At 61.2% G+C, this 25,853-nt stretch overlaps 1 protein-coding gene across 1 annotated transcript in view; it reads right to left on the bottom strand.

The window, feature by feature from the left end:
* CNNM4 (cyclin and CBS domain divalent metal cation transport mediator 4) overlaps window positions 1-25,853 on the bottom strand; it is a 51,264-nt gene that overhangs the window by 12,244 nt on the left and 13,167 nt on the right. The window contains exons 2-5 of the mRNA XM_077805636.1: window positions 12,419-12,562; window positions 11,844-11,981; window positions 10,489-10,658; window positions 10,094-10,193 (exon numbers count right to left, since the gene is read on the bottom strand). Coding sequence (XP_077661762.1) covers window positions 10,094-10,193; window positions 10,489-10,658; window positions 11,844-11,981; window positions 12,419-12,562 — 552 coding nt within the window. The remainder of the gene's footprint in view (window positions 1-10,093; window positions 10,194-10,488; window positions 10,659-11,843; window positions 11,982-12,418; window positions 12,563-25,853) is intronic.

The following is a 25,853-nucleotide window of genomic DNA, read 5'->3' as shown; positions in this document are numbered from 1 at the left end:
CCCTGGCACGCGGATGCCTCGCTGGGTGGGGTCAGCTCTTGGGAGGGGGCGGCCCCCCTGCCCTCACTCAGACCCCCCAGTTCGCTGCATACGGACCACCAGAGGCCAGGATTGGGGTCAGCCAAGCCCCAGGCATGTGACCGAGGCTCTGATCTAAACATCTGCCGCTTGCCCCAGAGCCACGCTGAGCCCCCCTGCTCCTCCCAGGCAGCCCTGCCCAGCTCAGGGCATTGCCCCCAAGGGCTCCCTCTGCCCAGGGCCCAGTGCACCTGTGCATTTGTTTACATGTAGGACCTACAGGATCCAAAAGTCACCTGGCTTTGCTGTGTTCCTCAGCCCTGGGTCTAGGTTAAACCCTGGGCGAGGCTGGAGGGAGCAGCCCATTCCCAGGGCAGGGAGGGGCCATTTCTGGCCTAGCCTGGGGACTGACACTGAAACCCCCTGGAATTCAAGCACAAATCTGACCCGGGGTCCAGCCACCCTGGAGAGATGCCCAGCTGGCCCCTGCACTAGCTCCCCCAGTGGGGCTGAGGAGGAAGGGCCCCAAAAGGGTGAAAGCTTCAGAGCTCTCCCCGTCCCCAGCTCCCTCCAGCCAAGCCCAAATCCCATTCATTTGGGAAGCAGTCTCTGCCGGAGCCCCAGCCTCCCCCTCCCCATTGCTCGACGTGGGGGACCCTGGTTGCAGGTGCTGGGGGATCACGGGGAGGGAATCCCTGGCGTGGGAAGGCTCTAGGGTATCTGCTTCTCTCAGGGACCCCAAGGGAGGAGACAGGAAGGGGCAGAGGCATGGTGTCATGTCAGCCCCTGGCCCATGTTCCCTTTTGGGTGGCCCCAGACAGGGCTGGGTACACAAGACCCACCATGCCCATAGCGTGCTTGGCAGCCGCACTCAGCTGTGTGCCTGGGAGGGTTCAAGGGCATCATGCTTCCTCGCCGGGCAGCCCCGAGGGGGAACAGGGTGTGGGCACCATACACAAACCAGGGGTGGAACGTGTGTCCCCACGCCAGGCCCAGCAGGACTTTGGGAGTCTCCCTGCCGGGCCCAAGCTGGCAGGTGCTTCAGCACCTCCCCCACACACTTGCCCCCTTTCAGCCCCACGCTGGAGAGCCCGGCAGGGGCAGAGTTCAAGTGGGGCTAGAGCAGCGGTTCCGGGGGATGCGCCCGGGCCTAGCCGGGCATCCCCTTTCTGCTCCGGGAGTCTTAGTCCCCCGCTGCCCTCTTGGCGTTCACGGGCTGGCTGGAGAATGGCCCAGGAGCTGGCCCAGGGGTGGAAGCTCTGCGAAGGAGAGCTCCAGCCCCTCCATCCCACGGCCGGCGGGCAGGGGCCGGGACAAAGGGCTCTCCCCGGCCCCAGCACTCCCAGCCCCGAACACTCCACTGCTGGCTGACATGGGAAAGGCTCCGGAGCCGATTGTTTAACCCCTTCCCGCCCCGAGCCAGCAGCTGGGTAACTAGGAGACAGTTCAAAGTACCTGGGCAAACCCAATTCTCTGCAGGGGGCTCGAGACGGAGCTGGGGGTTACGAGCGACAGAACCACGCGGTGTCCCAGCAGCACGAGGCAGAGACGTTAGGGAGGTCTCCCTGGCATCAGTCAGAGCAACGGGGGAGGGTGGGCATGCACGGTCCCCTTCCGCAGGGCAAGGCTTTCACCTCCTGGCAGGCTCTTCACAGACTGACACCCGCTCGAAGCTCTAACACCCCCCGTGCACTCACCCCCAGAGCACGTGCAAGGACAGAGCGAAGGCAGGCGATCGGGGGAGGCTACGGGGCCACAGACCGGCCACATGCTGCCTGCAAGGCGTGAGCCGCAGTCTCCTACCGGGCTGGAGGTCAGAGGTGCTCACCTGTGCCCCGCTGCCGGCAGTGCAGGTGTCACAAGGCAGGCGTGGCAGCCGCACTGGGCAGGGACGGCTCCCGAGTTCTGCCCTACCGTTCACTTCCACCCCCACGAGGCCAGGGAGAGCCGGGGCGGCTGGCTCCAGCCATGCGTGTGACCATGTGTCTACACGAGGGGGCAGTGCAGGGCGGATACCTGGAGATGCTCACAAACCCGACTGCAGAGGGAGGGAAATGATGGCGCGCATTGGGACGGGCTTCCCCCAAATGGCCCCTGGTGCCAAAGAGGGACAGCCAGGTGCCCGCGGTGCGCCTCAGCCCTGCTCCCCACGGACGCGCTGCTAGGTGGGATGAGGTCCCCTTAAGGACCAGGGGTTAAGTCCGGCTGTGGCTGGTCACCCAGAGTCAAAGCAGGAAAGGCAGCGCTGCCCTGCCTGCCCCGTGCCTCACCCGGGGCCGTGCCGGATTGACACGGCCAGTCTGTCGCCGGAAGGCCAGCCCGGGTTAATCCCGTCACAGATGGGTCTAGCACTCCACGCACTGGCTTCGGTTACCTGTCAGCCTGGAAACCAGCAGCCCTCCCTCTAGGACCGGGTGGCTGGGCTGGGCGGGCTAGGCAGAAACACACAGAGGACAGAACAGAGACATGCAGGAGGAGAACGTCATAAGAGACCCGCAGGAGAGAGGCCAAAGCTCGGCTCTGCCAGCTCCAGGGGGACGGGATTCGCCGCGGACACCCCCAAACAGCCCCCACCTGGCCCTTCCTACGCTCGGCAGCTGGACCGACCGCCTGGCTCAGGTCCGGCTGTGGGCGGAGGGGGATCGCGCGTGGCTGCAGGAGGGAAGCACGACGCCCCCGGCGGGGCTGAGGCGAGTCCCCGCCATGTCTCGTCTCAAGTCCTGGGTGCGGCCAGCGGGGCAGGACTTCCTGCCAAAAAGGACGGAACTGAGAGTTTCCCTCTGCGATTGCTTCTTCGGAGCGGACACGCCTGGCGGGCAGCTTCTGCCGTAGTAACGCAAGCCCAGTTCAGTGGCCCCCGGGGCCCTGAGTGCCGGGGGGCAGCGGGAACGGGGAGCAGGCCGGCCAGTGCAGGGCAGGAAATCGCCTTGCTTCTCCATCTCTCCCGCCCCCACCGCAGGGCCAACGCGCGACCAGCGGCTCATCGCACCCCGGCCCCTTCGGAAGCCAGGCGACCAGGCAACGGGGGAGACCAACGGCTGCAGGAGGAACCCGGCGGCCGAACCCAAGCCTGGGGCACGGCCCCCCGCAGGCCTAGGCTGCTCTCCCTGCGGCTCTCAGCCCGGCCCGTCTGGCCCGCAGCTCTCCGGGGAGGGGCCGTGCTGCCCCGGGGGCACACGGGCAGGAACTCCAGCCGCACAGGCCGGGCGTAGCTCCCAGGCCTGCCTTACCCCCAGGACGGAGGTGCGGGCTGGGGCCCGTCAGGGCTCTCCGATCACAGCTGCCTGAGCCTCAAGGAGCCTGAGGGCGGCCGCAGGAGCATCACCACGGAGCCGCCGCACCAGCCCCCCGAAGCTCCTGCAGCAGCTGCAGAGTCCTTGTCACTGGCACCCACGGCGGGGGGCAGGGGGGGCCTGGGCTGGAGCTGGCAGTGTCACGGGGTGACACTGGCCCTTTAAGAAGGGGCAAGACCAGCACGCCTCAGCCCCTCACGCCTACTGTGGGCCCTCCCCGGGCGAGAGCCAGGGCTGCCTGGGAGCAGAGGGGAGCAGCGAGAGGGGTGCTGGCTCGTGGCCCCAGGCCAGAGGGCTAGAGGCAGGGGGGCAGCGGGGGGGGGGGAGGGGCAGGAGCGGGGGCTGTGCCTGGGAGCTAGGACTGAAGGCGGGGGGGTGGGGGTCTGCCCAGGCGCCAGGGCTGGAAGCAAGGGGCAGCGGGGGGGGCCGTGCGGGGGGGGGGGGGCGGAAGCCAGGGCTGGAAGTCAGGACTGGAGGCAGGGGACAGGAGGGGGCCTGTGCCCAGGAGCCAGGGCTGGAAGCAGGGGGCAGCGGGGGGGGGGGAGGGGGCGGGGGCTGTGCCCGGGAGCCAGGACTGGAGGTGGGGCGGGGGGTCTGCCCGGGACCCAGGGCTGGAGGCAGGGGGGCAGCGGGGGAGCAGCAGGGGGACAGCCCTGGGAGCCAGGGCTGGAGGCAAGGGGACAGGGGGGCCCGTGCCCAGGAGCCAGGGCTGGAAGCAGGGGGCAGCGGGGGGGCCATGCCCAGGAGCCAGGGCTGGAGGCAGGAGGGCAGCGGGGGGCCGTGCCCACTGACAGCTCAGGCTGGCGAGCTGGGCCCAGGGAGCCCCAGCAGAGAGGCTGCAGGGATCCCAGCTGGGGAGGGCGGGTTTCCTGCCGGCGGGCTGGCCTGGCCCAGGGACCGAGGAGACGGACAGAGTGGGCAGGGCGGAGTGGGTGAGATGATGCGGGACTGTAAAGACTCTGGGCCCTGGGGCGATACACGGACGACTCTTTGGACTATTTGCCCAGGGCTTGTGTAACACACGAGCCCCTAGGACTGGTACAATAGGTCCGTTGTCCGGGGCAGGACACAGAACACAGGCAGCCTGCGAGCTTGGCACAGGGCAGCATCCCCGAGACATCGCTCAAAGGGGCAGAACCCCCCAGCCCGTCAATGAGCGTGCGGAGAGCGCACAGGAAGCTGATGGACAGGGAACCACTCGAGCCTTGCGGCCGACACTCACCTCACAGCATCAGGCTTCACAGGGACTGACAAGGTAGGTCGGGAAAGCAGAAGACTGAAGGTCAACGTGGAAAAGACGCAGATTATGGCAAGTGGAGGAGACCAGGAAGACAAAGACCTGGGAGGCCCATCAAGGAGAGGGAATTGCCAAGATTAAAATAAAGTGGAAAGAAGCCAGGACATAATGCACTTACAGCAGGAGCTTGGCCCCAGATTGCTCACCATATGTGGGGCCCCAGAGCAGAATCCCTAGGACTAGGAACGGAGGAAGGCTGAGGATGTGCTGATACACAGGGGCTGGAACTAGGGGGCTGCCGCACCCCCGGCTTGAAGCGGTTTCCATTATACCCAGGGTTTCGTTTGGTTCAATGGCTCCCAGCCCCCCACACTGTACACATGTCTCCAGCCCCCTGCAGGATGGCACCGAAGAGGAAGGTTTAAAGATGGACAAAGCCGGTACAAGGCAGAGAGCGGTGGGAAGACTTCAATCGGCCCCATTGGGGCTGCTGTGCTGATGGACAGGACTCAAAGACAAAGAAACCACAAGGGGAAGAGAGCCTGGCCTGGTGTCCCGGCGGGTATCTGAACAGGGAAACTGAGGCAGGCACGCCTGCCATGCCATGACCTTCCACAAGAGGGCACCCAAGGTGGGGCTGCCTTATTACAGGGGCTAATCCCAGCTTTTGGCTTGTAAGCAAGTGCCCTGCTGGTGCGTCTGTAAGGGGGAGAAGAAACGGACACAAAGGTGAAATCAGACCGATGCAAAGCAGCAGATAAAGATGTCCATGTAACCACTTCGGGACCAGGACTCCTGGGTTCAAGTCCCAGCTCTGCTACGGACTCCGTGCAAGTCCCTTCCCCACTCAGGGCCCCAGTTTCCCCAGCTGTAAAATGAGGATAAAGACACCGACCCCCCGGTGTGAGGCGCTTTGAGATCCTCGGAGGAGAGGCACAAGGAGTGGTTACTCGCCCTGGGCAGTGAGGGTGGTGAGCTATGTCCCCCTGCGGGTGCTCCAATCTAGCACCCCCAGCGCCTTCGATCGGAGATCGATCATAGCAGTGTCCAGCTGGCCCGGGTGCTAGTCAGCCTCCTACCTGTTATACAGCACTGTGCGGACCGCCCCCAGGTCCTTCCCTACCGCCGAGCTCCACCGCGGACAGCTGCGAAGCAGGGGTAGCAGAGACATCGCCAAGAACCGCAGTTACCGCACAGGGCGAGTAACCATTCCTGTTCCCTCCAGTCGCGTCCCCACGGGCGCTTGGCTCTAAGGGACTGCCAAGAGGTTCCCTCGCTGCGGGAGGGGTTTGGAGTCGGGGCCAGCGAGCTGAACGCAGAACATATGTGCACAGGGATTTGAATAATGCACGATTCGCGGCGAGAACGAATGCAGCCGGGTACCTCCTTGGGAGGTCTGATTCCAGACTGCAGACCTCTAGCAAGACAAAACTCCGGGGTCTTCGTCCCGGCTGGGCTCTCCTGCCAGTGAGGGGGGGCAGCAGTGCCCCCGGTGATCTAGCTGGGGCGGGGAGGAGACAGGCAGGTGAATGGTTGGTTCATTTCAAACTCGGAAGAAACTTTAGGTAGAAGTTTGTGTGTGGTGGGGGGCGGTGCAGTGTGACCTTGTCCTTAACAAATACTGTGAAGGGGGGGCTGCCGCCATGGCTGAGGGATGCTGTCTTCGTGGACACGTGGAGCAGAGAGTGGGTACACATCGGGCCCAAGGGTGGCCTTGTGAGGCAGGAAAGGACCAGGCCGAGGTGCCAAACAGGAGCAGGGTGGGAGACTGGCGGACAGAGGTTTCCAGGTCGCTGGGGGAATCGCACTGGCACTGCGTGGGCAGACAGGGAAGTGCCTAGAATAAAACCCCCTCACTCCACGCTGCAGGGAGCTGGTTCTTGCGCTCCCAAGTGGGAGCACGTCTACTTCTCCGCGAAGCACGCTCGGGTGAGGGGTCCTGAAGGGGGAACGGGGAAGGCGGCTTTGCCAGCGAAAGTGGATGGTGTATCCTGGAGAAATGATCTCCAAACCCCACCTGTCTCTAGGGATCGACTCCCAAGCCTGCCTGTGGTGGTAAAGGTGGTCGCCGAAGGGAGCAAGGCAGGATGGGTATTCAGGCCCTCGACCAGGCCGTCCAAATCGCTGGATGGAGCCCGGTCTCTTTTGGTGCGGTTCCTATGACCGCTGGGGGGTGAAGAATCGGGCAGGTTGGGATCTCTGAGCCACCTGGGACTTGCTGGGCTCTCTCGTGGGTGGTGTATGAATGCAGAGGGAACGTCAGGTAGCTCTAGAGACCTTTGACGTTCGCAGCGATTCGGCCGTGCTGGCTGCGAATAACGGAGACCCACGGAAAGGAAGGTCTGCTGGAGCTCTTCCGGAGATCTGGCGCACTGGAGCCACAAGGCCCGTCTCATAACGTCCGTGTAGCGACCGACCGGTGGCCGTATCCGCGATGTTGAGGGGGGCTTGCGGAGATGCTCTGGCGAGGAGCTGGCCCTCTGCAGTGACCGCCCGGACTTGCTCCCTCGGCTCTGCTGGCAAGCGGTCAGCACAAGAGTTCAGGTTGGCACGGTTCATGGGATTGTATTTTGCCATCGGCGCCTGGTAACTGGTGATTCTAAGTTGTAAGGAGGCCGGGGAATAAGATTCCCTCCCCTGTAGGTCTAGACCCTTGTGGCCTTTCTCACGCAGCTGGGCTGAGCGTGGCGCTGCCTTCTGCATTCGTTAACTGCACTGACTGCCGAGGGATGAGAAAAGAAAAACTCAAGAGTCCTTTGCCGGGATGTAACAGGTCTTAGCTGCTCTCCTGCACGCAATAGAAGTGGGGGCATGCCGGGCGCTCTCCCGCCTGGAGGTGGAGGGGTAGCCGGGGGCGGGGGGGGGTGCTGGGTGCTCTCCCGCCCGGAGGTGGAGGGGTAGCTGGGGGGGGGGGGGGTGCCGGGTGCTCTCCCGCGCGGAGGGGTAGCCGGGGGTGCCGGGCGCTCTCCCGCCTGGAGGCAGAGGGGTAGCCGGGGGGGGGGTGCTGGATGCTCTCCCGCCCGGAGGGGTAGCCGGGGGGGGTGCTGGGCGCTCTCCTGCCCATAGGCGGAGGGGTAGCTGGGGGGTGCCGGGCACTCGTCCCCAGGTCCAGAAGGGGCTCATTGACAGGTAGGGCACGCGGCCAGTGGGGGAGAGTGGAGGGTAGCAAGCGGCTCCTGAGGAGGCTCGTCCACCTCCTCGCAAGGAATCTGCAACTCTCCTGACCAAATCCTGGAACAGCTTGAAATCATCCACCAGGGATGGGCGAGGGGCATGACAGCGTCACCCAGAGATGGGGGGAGACGTCAGCCGGAGGAGAGACCTCTTCACCAGGTCTAGTGTCCCAGGTCCCTGGGCGAGCAGGTAATGCAGGCTGTTTCTCTGCGATGGGTGGTGCTCGAAGCCCTGGAGAACTCTTGGCACTAGGCTGCGCAAGGCCAGCATGGCCAGGGAGGAGGTGCATAAGGCACAAGACAGGGAGGCACCCATGGGTGCTCATACCAGCCAGACATTGGTTGCAATCTTAGCATCACCAGAGGCTTCTGGGAAGGGCTGAGGGGAGAACCTGAATTGATATTTGGGAAGTTGAGCAAGGTTTTCACCAGGCTCCTCTCCCTGAAGCTCACTCTGGAACGGCGCCGCACCTGGAGAGCTCTGCGGTGAAACCGTCGGTAATGGGCAAACTTCAGGCCATCTCAGCGTTCTCAGTACCGACCGCACGTCGGAGAATTGGGCATTTCAGATACAGCCAGGTCCCGGGGAAACGTCCTGCGGTACCAAGCATGTGACCGGCACCAAGTCTGTGCTCTGCACTGAGGTGATGGGGGGAGAGGTGCTGACAGCGCTGTGGGGTTCGGGTGCTCTGAGGGAAGCGCGGTCGGAGCCCATGCAGGCTCCTTCAGTACCAAGGAAGCAGAGGAACAAGCTCTTCTTGCCACCTTGGTCCGCTGACGGTACCAATGAGCTCCCTGGGCCCGAGGCTTTGCCATGGTTCAGTCAGGCCGTGCCATGGGTACCTTAGGAACCAGCCACCTCATGGGCACCCGACTGGAGGGCAGAAGACACCAACAACCTTGGCTTTTTAGAGAGAGATTCTCTACCTGGCAAGCCTGGTTCATGTCCTGGGAGGAGGACTTACAAGAGGAGTCTGGTGTCTTGCCTGAGGCCCGGGAGGAGTGGGGCTGCGGTAGTGGGGAGGCAGCAGATTTGCTCGCCCGGTGCCTGGGAGGGGCCTTGGCCTAGCTCAGAGGCTCTCCTTCAGGAGGAGATACAGCTTCACCTCCCTGGTTCTTGGTTTTAGTGCCAGAGAGAAGTTGCTTTTGTGGGCTACGCGCGATCCCCCGAGGCAGTGGATGTAGCGGGAGCGACCGGCGTGGCCGGGATCGCACACCAGACAAGGTTTGGAGCCGGGAGAACCAGGCGCAACCTCCCAGGGAAAGAGAACAACTCTCTAGTGTCTATTGGAATAGAAGGGGAAAGACGTCTGGTTTTAAAAGAAATATTTAAACGAGGAAGCTCACGCTGCTGCTCCGGATGCTGAGAGCTCCCACAGCCGGCGATCAGAGTCCGAAACGAGGACAGAGCTGGGGAAATCTCCATGGGGATAACCCGGCCGCGGCGGCTGAGAAGGAGCTGCGGGCGTTTGCCGGCACAGTGCTAGCAGGCGGGCGTGGGCGGAACGGGCACTGCGAGGAGAAATCGCTGATCAAAGCTGCGGGGGGCGCTAACGCCCTTCAAGTGCAGCACCCCCAGGGCACGACTCCCAGAACGTCACTATTAATGGATGTTTGTCGTACTACAGGATATCCGCAAAAAGAACAGGAGGGCTTGTGGCACCTTAGAGACGAACACATTTATTCGAGCTTAAGCTTTCGTGGGCTTACTTCATCGGATGCATTGAACCATTTGCGATAGGCTGCGATACCCAAATATAACCACTAGATGGAGCCAGTTGCACAAGGGGCCGATGTCCTGCCCCGTACTGCGGGACCCGGTGGTGGCCCAGCACGCTCCGAAAAGGCCCTGGGCTGGGCTAGCAGGGAGAGGAGGAGGGCGGCACGTCAGGACTGAGGGGTGTCAGCAGAGCTGGGCTAGCAGGGGGCTGTGGGTCGGGGTTGAGGGGCACCGGCGGAGCTGGGGGGAGCCCAGGCTTAGGACAGCAGGGGCGGTGGGTCGGGAGTGAGGGGCACCGGCAGAGCTGGGGGGAGCCCAGGGCTGGGCTAGCAGGGGCTGCGGGTTGGGGTTGAGTGGCACAGGCAGAGCAGGAGGGGAGCCGGCATGTCTGCTTGTCCCTAGCTGATGCCATGCGCTGGTATCACCCCTGTAAGCCCCTAGCCATGCCCGGTTGGGGAGGGGGGTGTCCTGGGGGTCACTCCCTAGGGTAGGAACTGCAGCTCCCTGGAGACACAGATTTCCATCCTTCCCAACCGGGCTCCGGGCCCCGAGACAGGTGACGGCGCCCAGGCCCTGGCCCAGTCTGTCCTGCCCGTGCCTGCCAGTGAACTGGCCGGGGCTGCCCGTGAGTGTGGGAGTGGGGGCAACTTACCCAGCGGCGGGGGCAAGTTCAGCGCCATCACACCGTAATAGGAGAAGGCTCCCGTCTCAAACTTCATGTTCTCCTTGCCGGCTTCCACCTCCACCTTCCCCTGCAGGGCACAGACACTGTCAGACCCCAGGCTCGCCCGCAGGCTGCACCCAGCCCCCCACACTCCCCACAGCTGCCCAGCCCCCCTCCTCTCCCATGGGCTGCACCCAGCCGTCCCCCCCTGCGGCAGGCGGACACACTGGGCTCCCCCCAATGCCCCCTCCCTGCAACAGGTCACACACTGGGCTCTCTGCCTCCACGCTCCCCCTCCCGTAGCAGATGACAGGCTCTCCCCCTGTGACATGCTGGGCCCCCCCATGGCAGGTGACAGGCTGGCCCCGCCCGCCCAGGCACACCTGCAGGATGAGGATGAAGTAGTCGGCCGGCTTGTTCCTGTGGTACAGGAAATGCCGGGGCGATTTTTTGTTCTCCTCGTCGAACTTGAGCTCATGGATGACGTCGGGGTGTCTGAGAAGCCGCAGAAGGATCTTCTCCGAGATGAGGGTGGGCATGAAGAGCGTCACCTCTGTGGGGGAGGGCGGATGGGTCAGATGCCCCCCTGAGGGCCATGTTCTTGCCCCTGGTCCTGGCACAAACCCCCTGCCCCAGGAGCTTCCACAGAACCAGGGGACCGAGCCAAGCCCCTTGCATCCGATTCCAAGCTAGCTCCACGCAGCCACCTCTGGTGTGGAGCGCCTGGCCAGGGGAAGAGGGAGGGAAGCGCTGGCAGCCTTGGCATGCGTGAGCCATGCCGCATGGGACGAGCGCCGGGGCAGGGGGAAGGAGCCGCGGGCCTGCGTGGAAGCAGTACCGTGTCATAGAAGTACCGGACAGGCCCAGTGGGTTCCGCTGGCTCTGATTCCCAGATGCCCCGGGACGGAAAGGCCCTGGGCCAGCTACCACGCCCGGGCATGGGGCTCCCCCCGACACCGCAGGACATTTCCCCTGGCCCTGCTCAGCTGGGCATGTGTTTTTGTACGTGCGCACATCTCCATCGCCCTGGAGCCAGGGCCTGTACCAGTGTCTGCTGCTTAGCGGGCACAGGGCACGTGGGTGCCAAAGTCATGAACACAACGGGTATGCGAGGGGCTGACACGTCCTTACCCCCCTAAGGGAAACCTACAGGCTGGTGTGTGTGACAGGCAAGGCACGGCCCAGCCACGCCGGGCGCACCCACCAACAGCCCCAAACGAGCACGCCCTGGAGTGGCCGTGGGTGGATCCCTGGTCACCAGGAGCCAGTGGGTGCCCTGTGCTTCCCCCCACAACCCCACCCTTAGCCCTCACTGTGCTCCACCGCGACATGGCCTGGGGCCGCCACCTCCCGGACAGTCTCAGGGCAATGCCGGGAGACCAGGCTCCTCGCCCCTGGCACTGGATGGGCACCGGGAACTGGGGGCTCAAAGCCCTTGGAGCTGCCAGACATGCAGAGCACCAGCAGCTCGCTGCATCCGCCGGAGCCTGCTCAGCCCAGGCCCGGATCTCCCCAGCCACCTGCTCTCAACCCCTGCTCTCCTGGTGCCCCCCTTCTGCCAGCCAGGGCTTGGGCCTCTGCCCCCACTCGGGACAGTGTTCAGCCAGGATCGCCCCGTCAACCTGACCACCCTCCCCGCCCTCCGACAGCCCCTTGTCCTTCCTGACCCCCCATCCCCTCCGCTGCCCGCCCGTGAGCCCTGCCGGCTGGCTGGTCCCGGCGCGGCCCAGAGGCTCACCCGTGGCAAGGAAGCGGTGTGCGGCCAGGAGCAGCTGGGGCGAGATCTTCACCTTGAGCTCGCCGTCGGAGTCCTTGAAGGCGGAGAAATCCCTCTTGTTTTTCTGGTTGGCCACACGCTTCCGCGTGCGGTTGTCAGCTGGGGGAAAGGAGGTGTCAAGGTGGGAGAAGTCCCAGCTCCCACCCAGGGCCCCCAACACTCGAGCACGCGCCCCTGGGCTCCCCCCTGCCCTACCTGCGCCGGCTGCCTCAGCCAGGGCCTGGGGGCGCTGGTGCCAAGAAGGGTCGTGCCCCCCCAGGGGGCGGGGATAATGGGGGCTGCGAGGTAAGAGCCGGGTGCTCAATGCGTCCCCTCTCCAACCCCCCAGCACGACACCGGTGGCTGCTCTGTCTGCCAGCGGGGCCTGCTGCTCGGGGCCAGGTCAGCAGTGCTGCACCGGGGGGGTGGCCGGCTGGGGGCACCAGGCCAGCAGCTCTGCGCCCAAGGGGGGGGGACCAGTGGGGAAGGGGGCCAGGCCAGTGGCGCTGCACCCGGGGCGGGGGGGCGGACACCGGCGGGGGGAGAGGGCACCTAACTGTACATGTCCGACTCGTCCAGGATCTCCGACTTGATGATCTCCTCGATGACGTCCTCCAGCGTCACCAGCCCCAGCACCTCGTAGAAGGGGTCGCCCTCGCCCTCGCTGTTCACCTTCTGCACGATGGCCAGGTGCGATTTGCCTGGGGACACAGACACCGTCACCCTGGGCTGCGGGCCGAGTGCAGGGGTGTGACGGGCCCCCGGCCAGCCTGCTCCGGGGCCGCATGGCACACGCTGGGCCTGGCTGCTGTGGACGGGCACCGGCCTGGCCACCGCGCTGCACTTTTAACCCCAGGGGCACCAAGCGAGCAATGAACGCACCAGATCCGGGCCCCGACGGGCTGGGCCAGGAGCCCGAGTCCGCCGGAGCCCTGGGCTGATCCAGATGCATAAATCCCAGCGGCACCTGACCCTGGCGCAGCCCCCTGGGCTCCAGCGGGCACTGGCCGTGCCAGGGCCATGCCCCGGCTTGCTGTGTCAATGCTCCCAGACCAGCTGTGGATCGGCGCCCGGCAGGGCCAGCCTGCCCACGGCTGTGACCCCACCCAGGGCTCTCAGCCCTGCCGTAGGGACGGATCCGTGCCAGGGCCATGCCCCGGCTGCCTGCCAGCCCTTGCGGGAGCTCCCACGCCCCAAAGGGCTCCGCAGTACAGCAGCGGGCAGGCGGGGATGGGGCAGCACCTGCCCCCTTCCCGGAAGTCCTGCCCCACAGCTGTCACGCCGTGGCTGACACTGGGACATCGGGGAGAGAAACATCGACATTAACTACCTCAGCTCTGCCCCATGCACCAGACGGGGCAGTGACCCCTCCGCCCCCGGGGCGAAGACCCCATGGCAGCCAGCAGAGACAGAGCCGGCGAGTCCGTCTGGACCCGAGAACCCCCTGCTCACTGAGCCAGTGTCAGATACAGACTCCCCATGACAATCCCTCACTCCCCCACTCACACCTGTGCCCTGTCTCCCACACATCCCGCCCCCTTGGTCTCTCCCCCACCCCCCTCACACCCACACCCCATCACCCACACACACCCTCCCTCCCCCATCACAATCCCTCTCACCCCCCACTCCCACCTGCACCCCATCTCCCCCACCCCCACGATCTCTGCCCCACCCCCACTCCCTGCTCTCGGTCTCTCCCCCCGCCCCCGGGATTCGTGCCGCGCCATGAGGCTCGTTTAGCGCTATTCTGCGATCACCGCATTACCGGGGGATGCCCCTTCCCGCAGGTGGCTCCGAGCTCCGCGAGCTCCTGGGCCCGCTGGTGCCATGCTGGGCTGGGCGCTGATGAGGGGAGGGGAGCCACCAGCTCCCCTGCCTGGGCCCCGGCAGCAGCCTCAGCACCACGCTGCTGACCCCCAACTGTGGCGGGGAGGGGGCGGGGGGGATGAGCAGCGTAAGGGGTACTGGGGACTCCTATCAGAGACCCCTGTGCATGCAGGCAGCCCTGAGAGCAACCGGGGGGCACTGACTGGGACAGAGAGAGATGGCAATAGAACCCAGGAGTCCTGGTCCCAGCCCCCCTGCTCTAACCACAGACTCCCTCGGGGCAGAACCCAGGTGTCCTGGCTCTCAACTGCCCCCGCCCCCGCAATCTGACCACTAGACCCCACTCCCCTCCCAGAGCCTGGGCTAGAACTGGGGGACAGCACCCAGGAGTCCTGCCCCCGATAACATTTTCTCCCTGCATAAAGTTGAAATAAAACACTGCCGTTCCCACAGCGTCCCCCACCCCTTCCCCCTGCTGGGACATTCGGGGGGGCAGCTCCCTGGGGGTCTTGGGGCTGGATCGCCTATGTGGATATCTGCTCAGCCAGCTCAGCACCCCCGAGTGGCACAGGGGCCACCTATGCCCACTCCCTGACTAGCTGATATCCCAGCGCCCTGGACAGGACAAGGACGCCCACATCTGCCCCCAGGCCGGGGACCCAGGCCTAGCTGCAGCTGGTGCTGTCGGGGAAGGGGAGACGTGCCAGCCGCAGGGAACTTGAACACTGAGCTCACAGCCAGGCGGGCGGCCCCTGCTCGCCCTGGTCTCAGGCCAGCGGGCACCGCTCAGCGGGTACATGGTCATTTGCTAGCCAGGCACCATGCCTAAGCGACCCCCACGCTGCCTGTTCCCAGCTGCCCCCATCCTGACCCAGGATGCTGCACCCACTCCCGTGCTGCCAGCAGGAGGGCCCCATGGCACCGGACGGGCAGGCCCTTTAAGCCACGGTCTGGCCCACCCACAAGCTGCATCCATATGGGGGGCACATGGGACTGAGGCGAGGAAAGAGAGACCCTCTCACCTCTCAGAGCCAGGCACACGGCGGGCACCAATGCAGTGTCCAGACACGCCCGCCCCACTGCCCGCAGCATCGCTGCGCAGCCTGACACGCGAGGCCAGAGCCTGGCGTCCATGCCTTTCGCAGCGGGGAGAACCGGCTTTTCCCCTCGGCCTGCAGACCCTGCGGGGAGCCGGGCCAAGGCAAAGCGACCTGCAGGTTCATCCCGCAGGCGGGACATGGGGCGGGTCTTATCCAGCACGGCGGGGGGGGCTCCTGGGACATGTGGGCCCGGGGACCAGGGAGTGTGTGTGTGTGGGGGGGGGTTTCCCTTCACTGCTGGCCTCCTCCTCGCTCCCTGCACCAGGCAAGGGGATTTGGAGTCTGTGTCTGGGCATGCAGGGCAGCACCCGCCCCCTTGTCCCCTTCCCCGAGCCCCCTGCTCCTTCCCCGCAGGCCTCAGGGAAAGAAACCAAACAAGTAAAAGTCTGAGCGGTGCCTCCTGGCTGAGGCTGTAACTGAAGAGGACGATAGGCGTTACGCCCCCGCAACAGACATGACGTTAGCCCAGGCTACACGTAGGCAGGCTGCTCTCCCTCCCTCGTACACACGGGTAGCACTTGCTCTGGGCCCCCATCAGCCCGCTGGGGACACGCTGCGCTGGACCTAGCCTGGCTTCCAGCACGGACAAAGGGGAGCCCTGAATCCCTGGGAAATCTGAACTATCCCCACCATCCACCACTCACATGCAGCCACCTCTGGGAAGAGCCCAGGCAACTGGGCCACAGCGCTCAGCTACCCCATCGGATTCAATCCACAGGGGAATTGAGGGAGGTGGGAGGCAGGGCCCAGCCCTGGGAGCCATGGCACCTGCTGGGAAAGGGCAGCGCAGGGCTCGGTGGGGAAGGAAAGAATGGGGCCGGGGGAGAGGAGGAAGCTGCTTGGCACAACCTGGGGCCACCCAGCGCAGAAGCATCAGGGAAGCGCAGGGAGGCAGCGAGCAGCCTTTGATTGGCCCATGCCTGAAGCCAGCCCGGGGGCCCCCCCACCCACCCCTCCAAGGGCAGAGTGCGGGAGCCGGTGAGATTAGCACACCAGCCAGGGCGCTGCACCCGTCCCTGCCACCCCTTGTCTGTGCCTCGTAAAGCCAGGGTTATGGCTCTCGGAGAGAAGGAAATCCACGAGTAAACAGCCCGGTGGTGTAACGCCGAGGGCTTGGGCCAGCGCCCAGAACCGTCTGGGAAGAGCGGGGTCCTGCTGACATTTCAAAGGAGGCAAGTTTGGGCGTCTCAGCCTCGTCCCCACGGCATGGCTGTGCCTCTCAAAAGGCGAGGTACGCACATGCTAGAATAGCGGAGGGGGGCTGCGGGTCGGGAGCGCAGGGCACCGGCGGAGCTGGGGCAGGGGAGCCCAGGGCTTGGATAGCAGGGGCTGTGGGTCACCCATGGGACCCGGGGAGCCCATGTCAGCCCGTGTCCTGGATTCCTGTGCGGCACCAAGCGTCTCCTGCCAGGAGCCTGGCCAGGCGGACAGGGCCGCACCCTCAAGCCCTAGGGCTCAGCACACACAGACACAGCCAGGGTGGGAAGCCCCCCGGCCTCGAGACTTCTCGCTGTGGCACCAAGGCCATTGGAAAGGGGGAGCCGAGATCCCCGCCCAGTGGCCCAGAACTCCCCGGGGCAGCACTTTGGCTGTCCAAGCTGCATCCCGCCAGGCGCACTCCAACGGAGAGGAGTCTCACACCCGGCCTGGATCCGGCCTGACGTGTCCTGAGGCCAGTCGGACTCTGCAGAATTGTAGCTCCCAGTGAAAACACAAACAAGCGACTCCAGCTGTTTGGCTCTGAAGACACATGCCCCAAGCACGCCCGCTGCAGTGACCTCTGCCAGAGTCTGCAGAGAGCCTGAAACAATTACTCGGAGAGGAGTGAAACCAGCAGCCAGGCATGGATCGCACTGGGGCGTCCCCATTGAAGGCCAGCGATGACATTCTACAGAATTGCTGACTGTTTTGGTGAATGGTTGGGGGCCAGGGCGAAGGAAGGAGCAAGAGAGACTCAGAAACTGGGCAGAGAATTGGGAAGGAAGAGGAACAAAGGGCAGAGGCAGCGACACCTAGATGGGGGGGTGGGAGGGCGGGGAAGGCTCCCTGAGCAAGGGGCTGGATGTGAAAAGTCCCGAACAAAACCCTATAGACACCATTGTGCGCTGACGGCAAATGGGCCCTCGGTTACCCCAGCCTGGCCCCTGCACACGTGCCATTTCTGCCCCCACCAGTAAAGAGAGGAGAAAAGCCACCAGGCTCGTCTTATCGAGAGCCCCAGGCCGCAGGGGCAGGGAGGGGAACCCCCACGGGCTGCTGTCCTGGGGGCTGCGTTGGACTCTCGGGCCCCGGAGTCACTGGGTGGAGATGGGACGTCTCTTCCTACGGGCTCCGCTCTGCGTCAGCCCGGGCGGTGGGGGAGAGGGTCTGGGGCCTGGTAACACGGGAGCTCAGACTGGATGGGCTGTGGGATCGACGGCCCTGGCGCTCCCAGGCTGCCAGCGCTGGAGCCCGCAGAACTCAGGGGACTGACCTCAGGGATCCCACCGAGGCCTAGCCCCAGCCCGGGGCCCAGGGCAGGAGCACCCACCGCTGGCTATGTCCAAGGGCAGGCGTCCCTAGGGGCGCTGACTGAACAGCCCGGTGGCTCCCCTGCCTCAACTCTCCCCCGCTCAGTCCCCCCCGCTGCACCTGCCGAGCTCTCTGCGCCCGCAGGATGTGCACTGGCCCCTCCCTGGGGGTCTGAGCCTCGCGCCCCGCAGGGCACATCCCCAGGGACATGGAGCCGAGGCAGGGGGCAAAGCGAGCGACTCGGCCGAGCACACACAGGGAGTCGAGACTCGAACCTGGATCTCCCGAGTCTCAGCCCAGTGCCCTGTCCACTGGACCCTCCTTCCTACCGCCCCCTTGGGTTCCCCTAGATAACCCCCAATGTGCAGCGTTCACACTCAGCAGATCTCAGCCAGCACACAACCGCATTCCGATCAGCGGCCTTAGACCCGACTGCCCCCACCCCAGACACGGCTCTGCCCTCCACAGGCAGGCCCTGGGCCAAATCCGTCCCTGGTGGAATTCCACCCCCCCAGCGCACCCATAACCCAGCCTCCCACTCCCCTGTCCTTAATGCCCCTCTGAGACACACCGCCCATGGCCAGGAAGGATGCAAGGAGCTGGGGGCTTGGGGTGAGACGCGGGCATGCCTCTTCAGAGAGGGGCACCCCAGGGCCTGGGCCGAGGTGGGGCAGAGGGACGGGGGAAGAGCCCGAGGAGAGCAGCGAAGTGCGGGGTGCGGGGAGTCCCTTTGTATTTCAGCGCTGGAGAAGCCAGAGTTCTCCGGGACCCCCTGCGTCAGTAGCTCCCCTCTACGTCCAGGGGCGATGCCCATCCTCAGTGCACCAAATCGTCCTGTTCCAACAGCCTCGGCCCCCTGAGCTGCCGGCCCCCGCCCCATCGCTTCCAAGGCCGGCGGAGCATGGCTTGCTGGCGGCCTGCCTTTCCCGGAGACATTAACCCCCTTTGCTGGAGGGCCAGGCCAGTGGGGCAGGCCAGCCCAGCCAGCAGCCCAAGCGGTACGGAGCATGCCGTGCGGGGGAGCCTATTAACGATGGGGTCACGGACACCTCGGCCCAGGCCAGACGCCTCCCTAACCCAGGCCTGGGTCAAACAGCAGTGCAGGCAGGGACGGAGGCTGGGTCCTGGCAGCAGCCACCCAAACGCAAACCTCGCTCCAGGGGGGAGGAACTTCCTCCTTTGCCTTTTTCTTCTCGTTTCGAAGCTCTCTGCCTGGAGCCGAGGTCAGAGCAACAGGAGCTCCAGCAACACCATTCGAGACAATACCCAGGGCCCCGCGGGGTTCTCAAACTTCACTGCACCACGACCCCCTTCTGACAACAGCCATTGCTGCCCAGCCCCAGGAGAGGGGACCAAAGCCTGAGAGGGACCAAAGCCAGGCCGGGGGGAACCAAAGCCCAAGGGCTTCAGCCCCAGGCCAGAGGCCTGTAATCAGAGTCCCGATGCCGTCCGGCTTCAACTTCAGCCCCAGGCCCCAGCAAGTCTAACGCCAGCCCTGGCGACCCCTTTCAAATGGGATTGTGACCCACTTTGAGGTCCCGACCCACAGTTTAAGAACCACTGGCCTGAGGCCTCGTTTATTACTAGAGAAAAAGTGATCTTCCTCGGCTTCTCACGGACACCTAGGGCTGCTCAGGGCCTGGCCCAGCGGGGTGCGGAGCTGGTCTGTATAGGTGGAGGGTGGATGAGTTGTTCGCACCGAGGGATGCGTCAATGACCATGGCAGGCTGCTGGATGACACCACCCAGCAAGGACAGAGCCGTCCACGAGCGCGAAGAGACTTGCTGTAAAGCCCTTGTTCTAACGTCTCCGTGGCCACGTCTGCACCAGAGAAGCGCTGATGGAAGGGATACTCCCACCTGCTGCAGGCAAATACTTTAACCTGAGCTACACGGAAAAAATCATTCCCCAGGAGCAGGTCGACTAGGAGGTGTTCTATTACCCCCACAGTCAGAACACTTTCCAAACCTTCCCAAACCACATGGATTTTAGCTAGCGGCACAAGGAATCTGCTTTCACCCTCCCCCACAATCTCTGCCATTTGGCCAGGTAACATACTGGCCTTTGGGACCACACCCTGCTTAACCGGAGAGATCTGGGCCCCTGCATCCCTCTGCCCCAAGTATTCCCTGCCATCAATTTGGGCAGCCGTTACATGCTCCATGTCTGGTTCTGCGGAGGCTAACCTCACAAAACCAACGTGATCGGTTTCAGTGTTGAGGGCAGCAGAACTAACAGGAGCTTCCGCCCAGCACAGGGCGTTTATTCCTCAGGGGATCAGTGGAATCACACTGATAGCACCTTCTGGGCTCGTCTGCTTTTACAGGAGGTTTGGGATGAGGGTTAGAGGAATGGTTTTGGGGAGGTGAGTGCCCAGTCTCCCAGCCACCCTCCCTCTTGCTAGGAATCTCCTCTTCCCACCAGCTTCAAACACCTCTTTCAGTGGTTTGTTTTCAAGAGCTGCCTGGGTGTGTTCGATGGCCTCCCGAGGTCCCTTCCAACCCTGATGTTCTATGAGTCTATGAAGGCATCAGCAAGAGATACCATCTCATCCACAGACATTACCTCTTTGTCCCATAGACACTGGGTCACATCCGCCTTACATATAACTAGGAAATGCTCTTGAACAACAAGATCCAACATTCCCTCAAACCTTGTAACACCTTTGCCCCTCACCCACTTTCCCATCAAATCTTTCATTTTGTTCACATATTCCCCATTACTCAAACCAATATCCCTCTTCAGATTCCTAAATTTAACTCTATATGTTTCAGGGATAATCTGAAACCTTTGCAAAACAATGTTTTTAAATTTACAATAGTCTAAAGCATCCTCAATGGGCATTTCATTGAATATATTCAGAGCTTTACCAGTTAATTTTGCAATCCAGGTCGGAACGCTTGGCATCAGGGATCTCATGCACTGCACACAGCCTTTCAAAGGTGGTCAGATATTCAGCAATATCATCTGCCTCATTGTATGCAGGAAATAAATGGTCCCAACTGTGGATTTTTGGCATGATGGGAATCGCTGGGGCTGGTGGTTCTGGTTCTGCTTCTCTAGCAAGCCCAGTGTTTTCGCTCTCTCTCTCTTTCTTCCCGCTTCTCCTTTATCTCCAGTTTCCCATTGTAATATTCTCTGGTGCTCCCTCTCCTTTTCTGCAACCTGCAGCCTAAAAAGCTCCAACTTCGCAATGGCTTCACTGCTTTCATTCATTTTCCTGCTTTTCTGTCCCTACTTCACTTACCCGAAATAAGCAAACAGAAAAACAACAAGCCTCCTCCGGACTGTCCTTAGCCACCACAATTAAAGCCTCACTTAAAATCTTTACACCAGTATATGAAGTGCAAATCTTGCTCAGTACAACAAGCTGTGTATTTCACACTGCTCGCTGCACCGCTGTGACGGGATACCCCCGGGTGCAGCCTGGGACCGTAGGACCACTGTGCCTCCTGTACTCTCTCCAGCCTGGGCTCTCTCTCACAATGCCTGGCTAGTGACCAGCAGCAAACCCCTCCAGGCGCTGTGATCACTCAGCACAACCGCATGGGGAGCCCCCACCACCAGCTAAATTGCATGAATGCTCCCAGAGCCACTCATGAATCACACAGAGAAAGGCACCAGCCAAATCCCCCCAGCTCCCAGCACTGTACCCCAGGAATATACTGTCACCACTTCATCAATGGAAAGTGGACAGACACCAGCCTCTGTCAAACCTGAGCAGAGTTGCCCCACACTTCATACAAACTCACTGGTAAAGATAAACAATTAAACAAATGTATTGATGATAAAAGGTAGATTTTAAGTGATAGGCAAAAAGTCAGAGTTAGTTACCAAAAGAAGTAAAAAGAAAAGGAGTACTTGTGGCACCTTAGAGACTAACCAATTTATTTGAGCATGAGCTTTCGTGAGCTACAGCTCACTTCATCAGATACAAATTGATTAAATTGTATCAATTTAAATTAAATTGGTTAGTCTCTAAGGTGCCACAAGTACTCCTTTTCTTTTTGCGAATACAGACTAACACGGCTGTTACTCTGAAACCTGTCAAAAGAAGTAAAATATCAGCACGCAGTCTGAACTCTCAACCCGATTAGAGTGAGCAACATCTAGATGAAGCAGTTTTTCTCACCCCCCTGGATCTTGCAGTCCTCAATATACAGGTTTGTTCCTTAAACCTGGGCCAGTCTCCTCTGTTGGAGTCTTGTCTTCTTCTCAGTGTCTTGGTTGCTTGCAGCGTAGGTGGGGCCAGGAGAAGGCCCAGTGTGTGTCCACTGAGTCTGTTTTATACACTCAGTCCATGTGCTTGGGGAGCACAAGTCCAGGCATGTCTGGGGGGCATTGCTGAGTCTCTCCAAGCAAGGCTGAGCAATTCCCCTGGTGGGGCCTCATGCAGGTGAGTCATTGCATTGTGCTCCCTTGCTGGACAATGGCTGTTGATGGGTTGTTTCACACCCCACTCGGGTGTTGGTTACTTTCCTTGCTGTTGCCTCTGGGGAGCTAAGATCTCACTGATTCCCCAAACTTACAGCATGTTTTAGTGACCACCATACAACACAATTCTCACAACTTCTTATGCATTAATGATACACATGTATGGACAGAGAAATGACTTTCAGCAGATCATAACCTTTCCCCGGATACCTTACAAGGCCCGCTTTATATGTAAGGTCACAATTATAGGAAAATGAGGAATATGGGGGTTCCAGGACACTCCCCCAAAGTACAGAATCTGACAGCTACATTTCTCAATTCGACTTTAGACTTGCTTGGTTGAAGTGACACAAGCAGTCCTCGAATTCAAATGGTCAGTAAACGGGACTGGAGATCACCAAGGGTCTATGTTTAAGGATCCATAGTTCCACCTTGAAACCAACCCCACCCAGCCAAGCCTAGCACAGAACTCAGGATGTTTGCCTTTTAGCAGGACTGTGATAAGACCCTTGAATGAACTGAACTGATTTAGTGTCTCTGGATAATTGTGCCTCTGTGTGCTGAGCACATTTTGTGACATTGTAACCCATTAACCAGCTGTATTTTGTTTTCTGTAATTTTTTATGTGCTTTAAAAGACAAAGTGGGTGAGGAAATATCTTTTATTGGACCGACTTCTGTTGATGAGAGACGAGCTTTTGAGCTACACAGAACTGTTCCACGGGTCTGAAGAAGATGTACGTTTGCTAACCTCTCTTTGTCACGGCGAGCTTTGGACCTGAGGAAGAGCTCCATGTAGCTCGAAAGCTTGTGTCTCTCACCAACATAAGCTGGTCCAATAACAGACATGATCTCACCCACCTTGTTTCTCTAAAATCCTGGGATCAACACAGCTACAACACCCCTGCATCCTACACTTACAGTGATTCTCCAGTCTGCACTTTCTAAGGAACCCAGATCCAAAGAACAGAGAGGAATCTGTCCAAAGGGTAGGAATAAATGGCCAGTTTTCAGAATGGAGAGAGGTAGATAGTGGTGTCCCCCAGGGGTCTGTATAGGGCCCAGGCCTATTCAACATATTCATAAATGATCTGGAAAAAGGGGTAAACAGTGAGGTGGTAAAATTTGCAGATGGTACAAAACTACTCAAGATAGTTGAATCCCAGGCAGACTGAGAAGAGCTATACAAGGATCTCTCAAAACTGGGTGACTGGGCAACAAAATGGCAGATGAAATTCCATGTTGATAAATGCAAAGTAATGCATATTGGAAAACACCATCCCAACTATACATACAAAATGATGGGGTCTAAATTGGCTATTACCACTCAAGAAAGAGATCTTGGAGTCAGCGTGGAGAGTTCTCTGAAAACATCCACTCAATGTGCAGCGGCCGTCAAAAAAGTGAACAGGTTAGGAACCATTAGGAAAAGGATAGATAATGAGACAGAAAATATCATATTGCCTCTCTACAAATCCATGGTACACCCACATCTGTGCAGTTCTGGTCACCTCATCTCAAAAAAGATATACTGGAACTAGAAAAGGTACAAAGGGCAACAAAAATTATTAAGGGGATGGAACAGCTTCTGTATGAGGAGAAATGAAAAAGACAGGGACTTTTAGAAGAGATGGCTAAGTGGGGATATGATAGAGGTCTATAAAATCATGACTGGTGTGGAGAAAGTAAATAAGGAAGTGTTATTTACTCCTTCACTTAACACAAGAACCAGGGATCACCTAGTTAAATTCAGGGCTGGATTAACTTTTTGTGGGCCCAGCGCCAAAGCTATTTGTGGGCCCCCATTAGGGAAACAGGGCATGTGATGGGGGGCGGGCCGCAGAGCGAGGAGCCGGTTGGGGGCAATGAGGCGCAGCGCAGCGGAAGTGGCCCCACTCAGCCCAGCACAAAGGCACTGTTTACAAACCCAGAAACTTTACAAACTGCTAGACGCACACCGGCTCGCCCAGCCTGCGCTACCAGCGTGCCCCTTCTGCACTGCCCCCCTGCCCAGCACCCCCTCCCCCAGAGCCCTCCCCCACAGATCCCTATGCTTAATTCCCCAGACCTGCTATACCCTGAGACCCCTCCCACCACAACTGCCCAGCTCCCCCACCCACAGATCCCTACTGTCCAGCACACCCTTCACAGTCCCACCATCACAGCTGTACAGTGCCCCACATTCCCGAGGGAATTCTGCATCAAATTCTGTGCATAATATTTTAAAATTCTGCAATATTTTTTTCAATTAAGAAATACGGAAGTTCCACCACGGCAGTGGGGAGCACAGGCCACTGAGGTGGGAGAATACCCTGCAGCCTCCCCTGCCCCCCTGGGACAGGGACCTGACCCCGACACAGCGCAAGGGCCATGCCTGCCACAGAAACACCCTGGGGCCCTGCCCCTTTTGTGCCAGGCACACCAGATGTGGGCAGGGAGGCTCAGCCTGGCAGCAGGATCCAAGTGCAGAGGGACTTAGTGTGGGGGGATCCAGATGGGGGTAAGAGGGTTCTGTGTGGGGCAGTCTGGGTGCAGGCAGCTCAGTGGGGGATCTGGATGCACAGGGAGATTCCAGGTGCAGGGGCCATGGGAGTCTGCAGGGGGGACCAAGTCAAAGTGGTTGGAGCTCAGCGGGGGTGGGGAGGGTGTCTGGGTGCAGGGGAGGTGGGGTTCATTTGGGTGGGGGTGTAGGTGGTTGGGGCTCAGTGGGGAGGGTGTCTGGGGGGGCTCATCAGGGTGGTACAGATGCAGGGGAGGTGGGGCTTGTCAGGGTGAGGATTTGATGGGCCTGCTTAACAGGGGAGCCCCAGTTGCTGCCAAGGGGATCTGCATGCTGAGCCCCTGCTTCCCCTATCCCCTTCTCTTCCCCATGCGATGCCCCTTCACCACCACTCCATCTCCTCTCCAGGCTTGGGGGGGCAGGGGGAAAACTGCCCCGCAGCACAAGCCAGCGGAGCGGAGAGGGTTGGGGCTGGGTCACTCCACTTCCTGCCGCCCGGTGATTGCAAGGTGGGCCTGACCCCGCACTCACGGGGTGGCGGGAAGTGCAGTGACCTGGCCCCAACCCGCTCCGCTCTGCTCCCCTGGCTCCCAGCCTTGGGACTGCAGGACAGGAGGGAAACCCCTCCACAGCACTCACCAGCGGCGCGGCTGGGAGCCGGCGGAGCGGGCTGGGGCCACGTTGCTCCACTTCCCGCCGCCCGGTGAATGCAGGGCGTGCCCGACCCCTGCTGCAGTCCCCCAGCTGGGACATAGCTCCGGGGAAGGGGTGGAGTGGGGGCGGGGCTGGGGCGGAGCAGGGGTGAGGGCTTTGGGGAAGAGGTGCGGCAGGGGCGGGAAGAGGCAGGGTGGAGGTGGAGCAGGGGCGCGGACAGCTTTCCTGACCAGCTCAGCCGGCCGGGGGATCAGGCTGGCCAGGGCCCCTTCTGATTCTGGGCCCGGTGCCACTGGCACCATGGTAAACTCAGCACGGGTTAAATTAAGAGGCAGCAGGTTTAAAACAAAGAAAAAGGAAGTATTTCTCCACACAAGGCACAGTCAACTTGTGGAACTCCTTGCCAGAGGATGTTGTGAAGGCCAAAACTACACCAGGGTTCAAAAAAGCATTAGATAAGTTCATGGAGGATTGGTCCATCAATGGCTATTACCCAAGATGGTCAGGGATGCAAACCCATGCTCTGAGTGTCCCTAGCCTCTGGCTGCCAGAAGCTGGGAATAGGCGACAGGGGATGGATCACTTGATGATTCCCTGTGCTGGTCATTCCCTTTGGGGCACCTGGCAGGGGCCACTGTCGGCAGACAGGACACTGGGCTGGATGGACCTTTGGTCTGACCCAGTCTGGCCAGTCTCGTGTTCTAGATCTGGCACATTCATTCTGAAAGGCAGCGAGGTTGAGTTAACTAGACGTGGCCTGTCAGATCTGGGTGCTCTTTACAGATCTGGCTAGCGTGACCATGTGCAGCCTCACGTGGGTGACAGTTGTTTGTCTCTACGTTAGAAATGGGCTAACAATCAGGGTTGTGAAGTGCACAAAGCGTGCAAAGCAGTTAGCAGAACACACATGGACTCTCAGTCTCCAGCCAAGTGCACGTTCCCCTAGGCTACAGGCCCTGTTGGGAAG

This window comes from Eretmochelys imbricata, chromosome 26, assembly GCF_965152235.1.
Source record: "Eretmochelys imbricata isolate rEreImb1 chromosome 26, rEreImb1.hap1, whole genome shotgun sequence".
Lineage (NCBI taxonomy): Eukaryota > Metazoa > Chordata > Testudines > Cheloniidae > Eretmochelys > Eretmochelys imbricata.
Note: the sequence above shows the minus strand (reverse complement) of the source record. Positions and strands in the feature narration are given on the sequence as shown.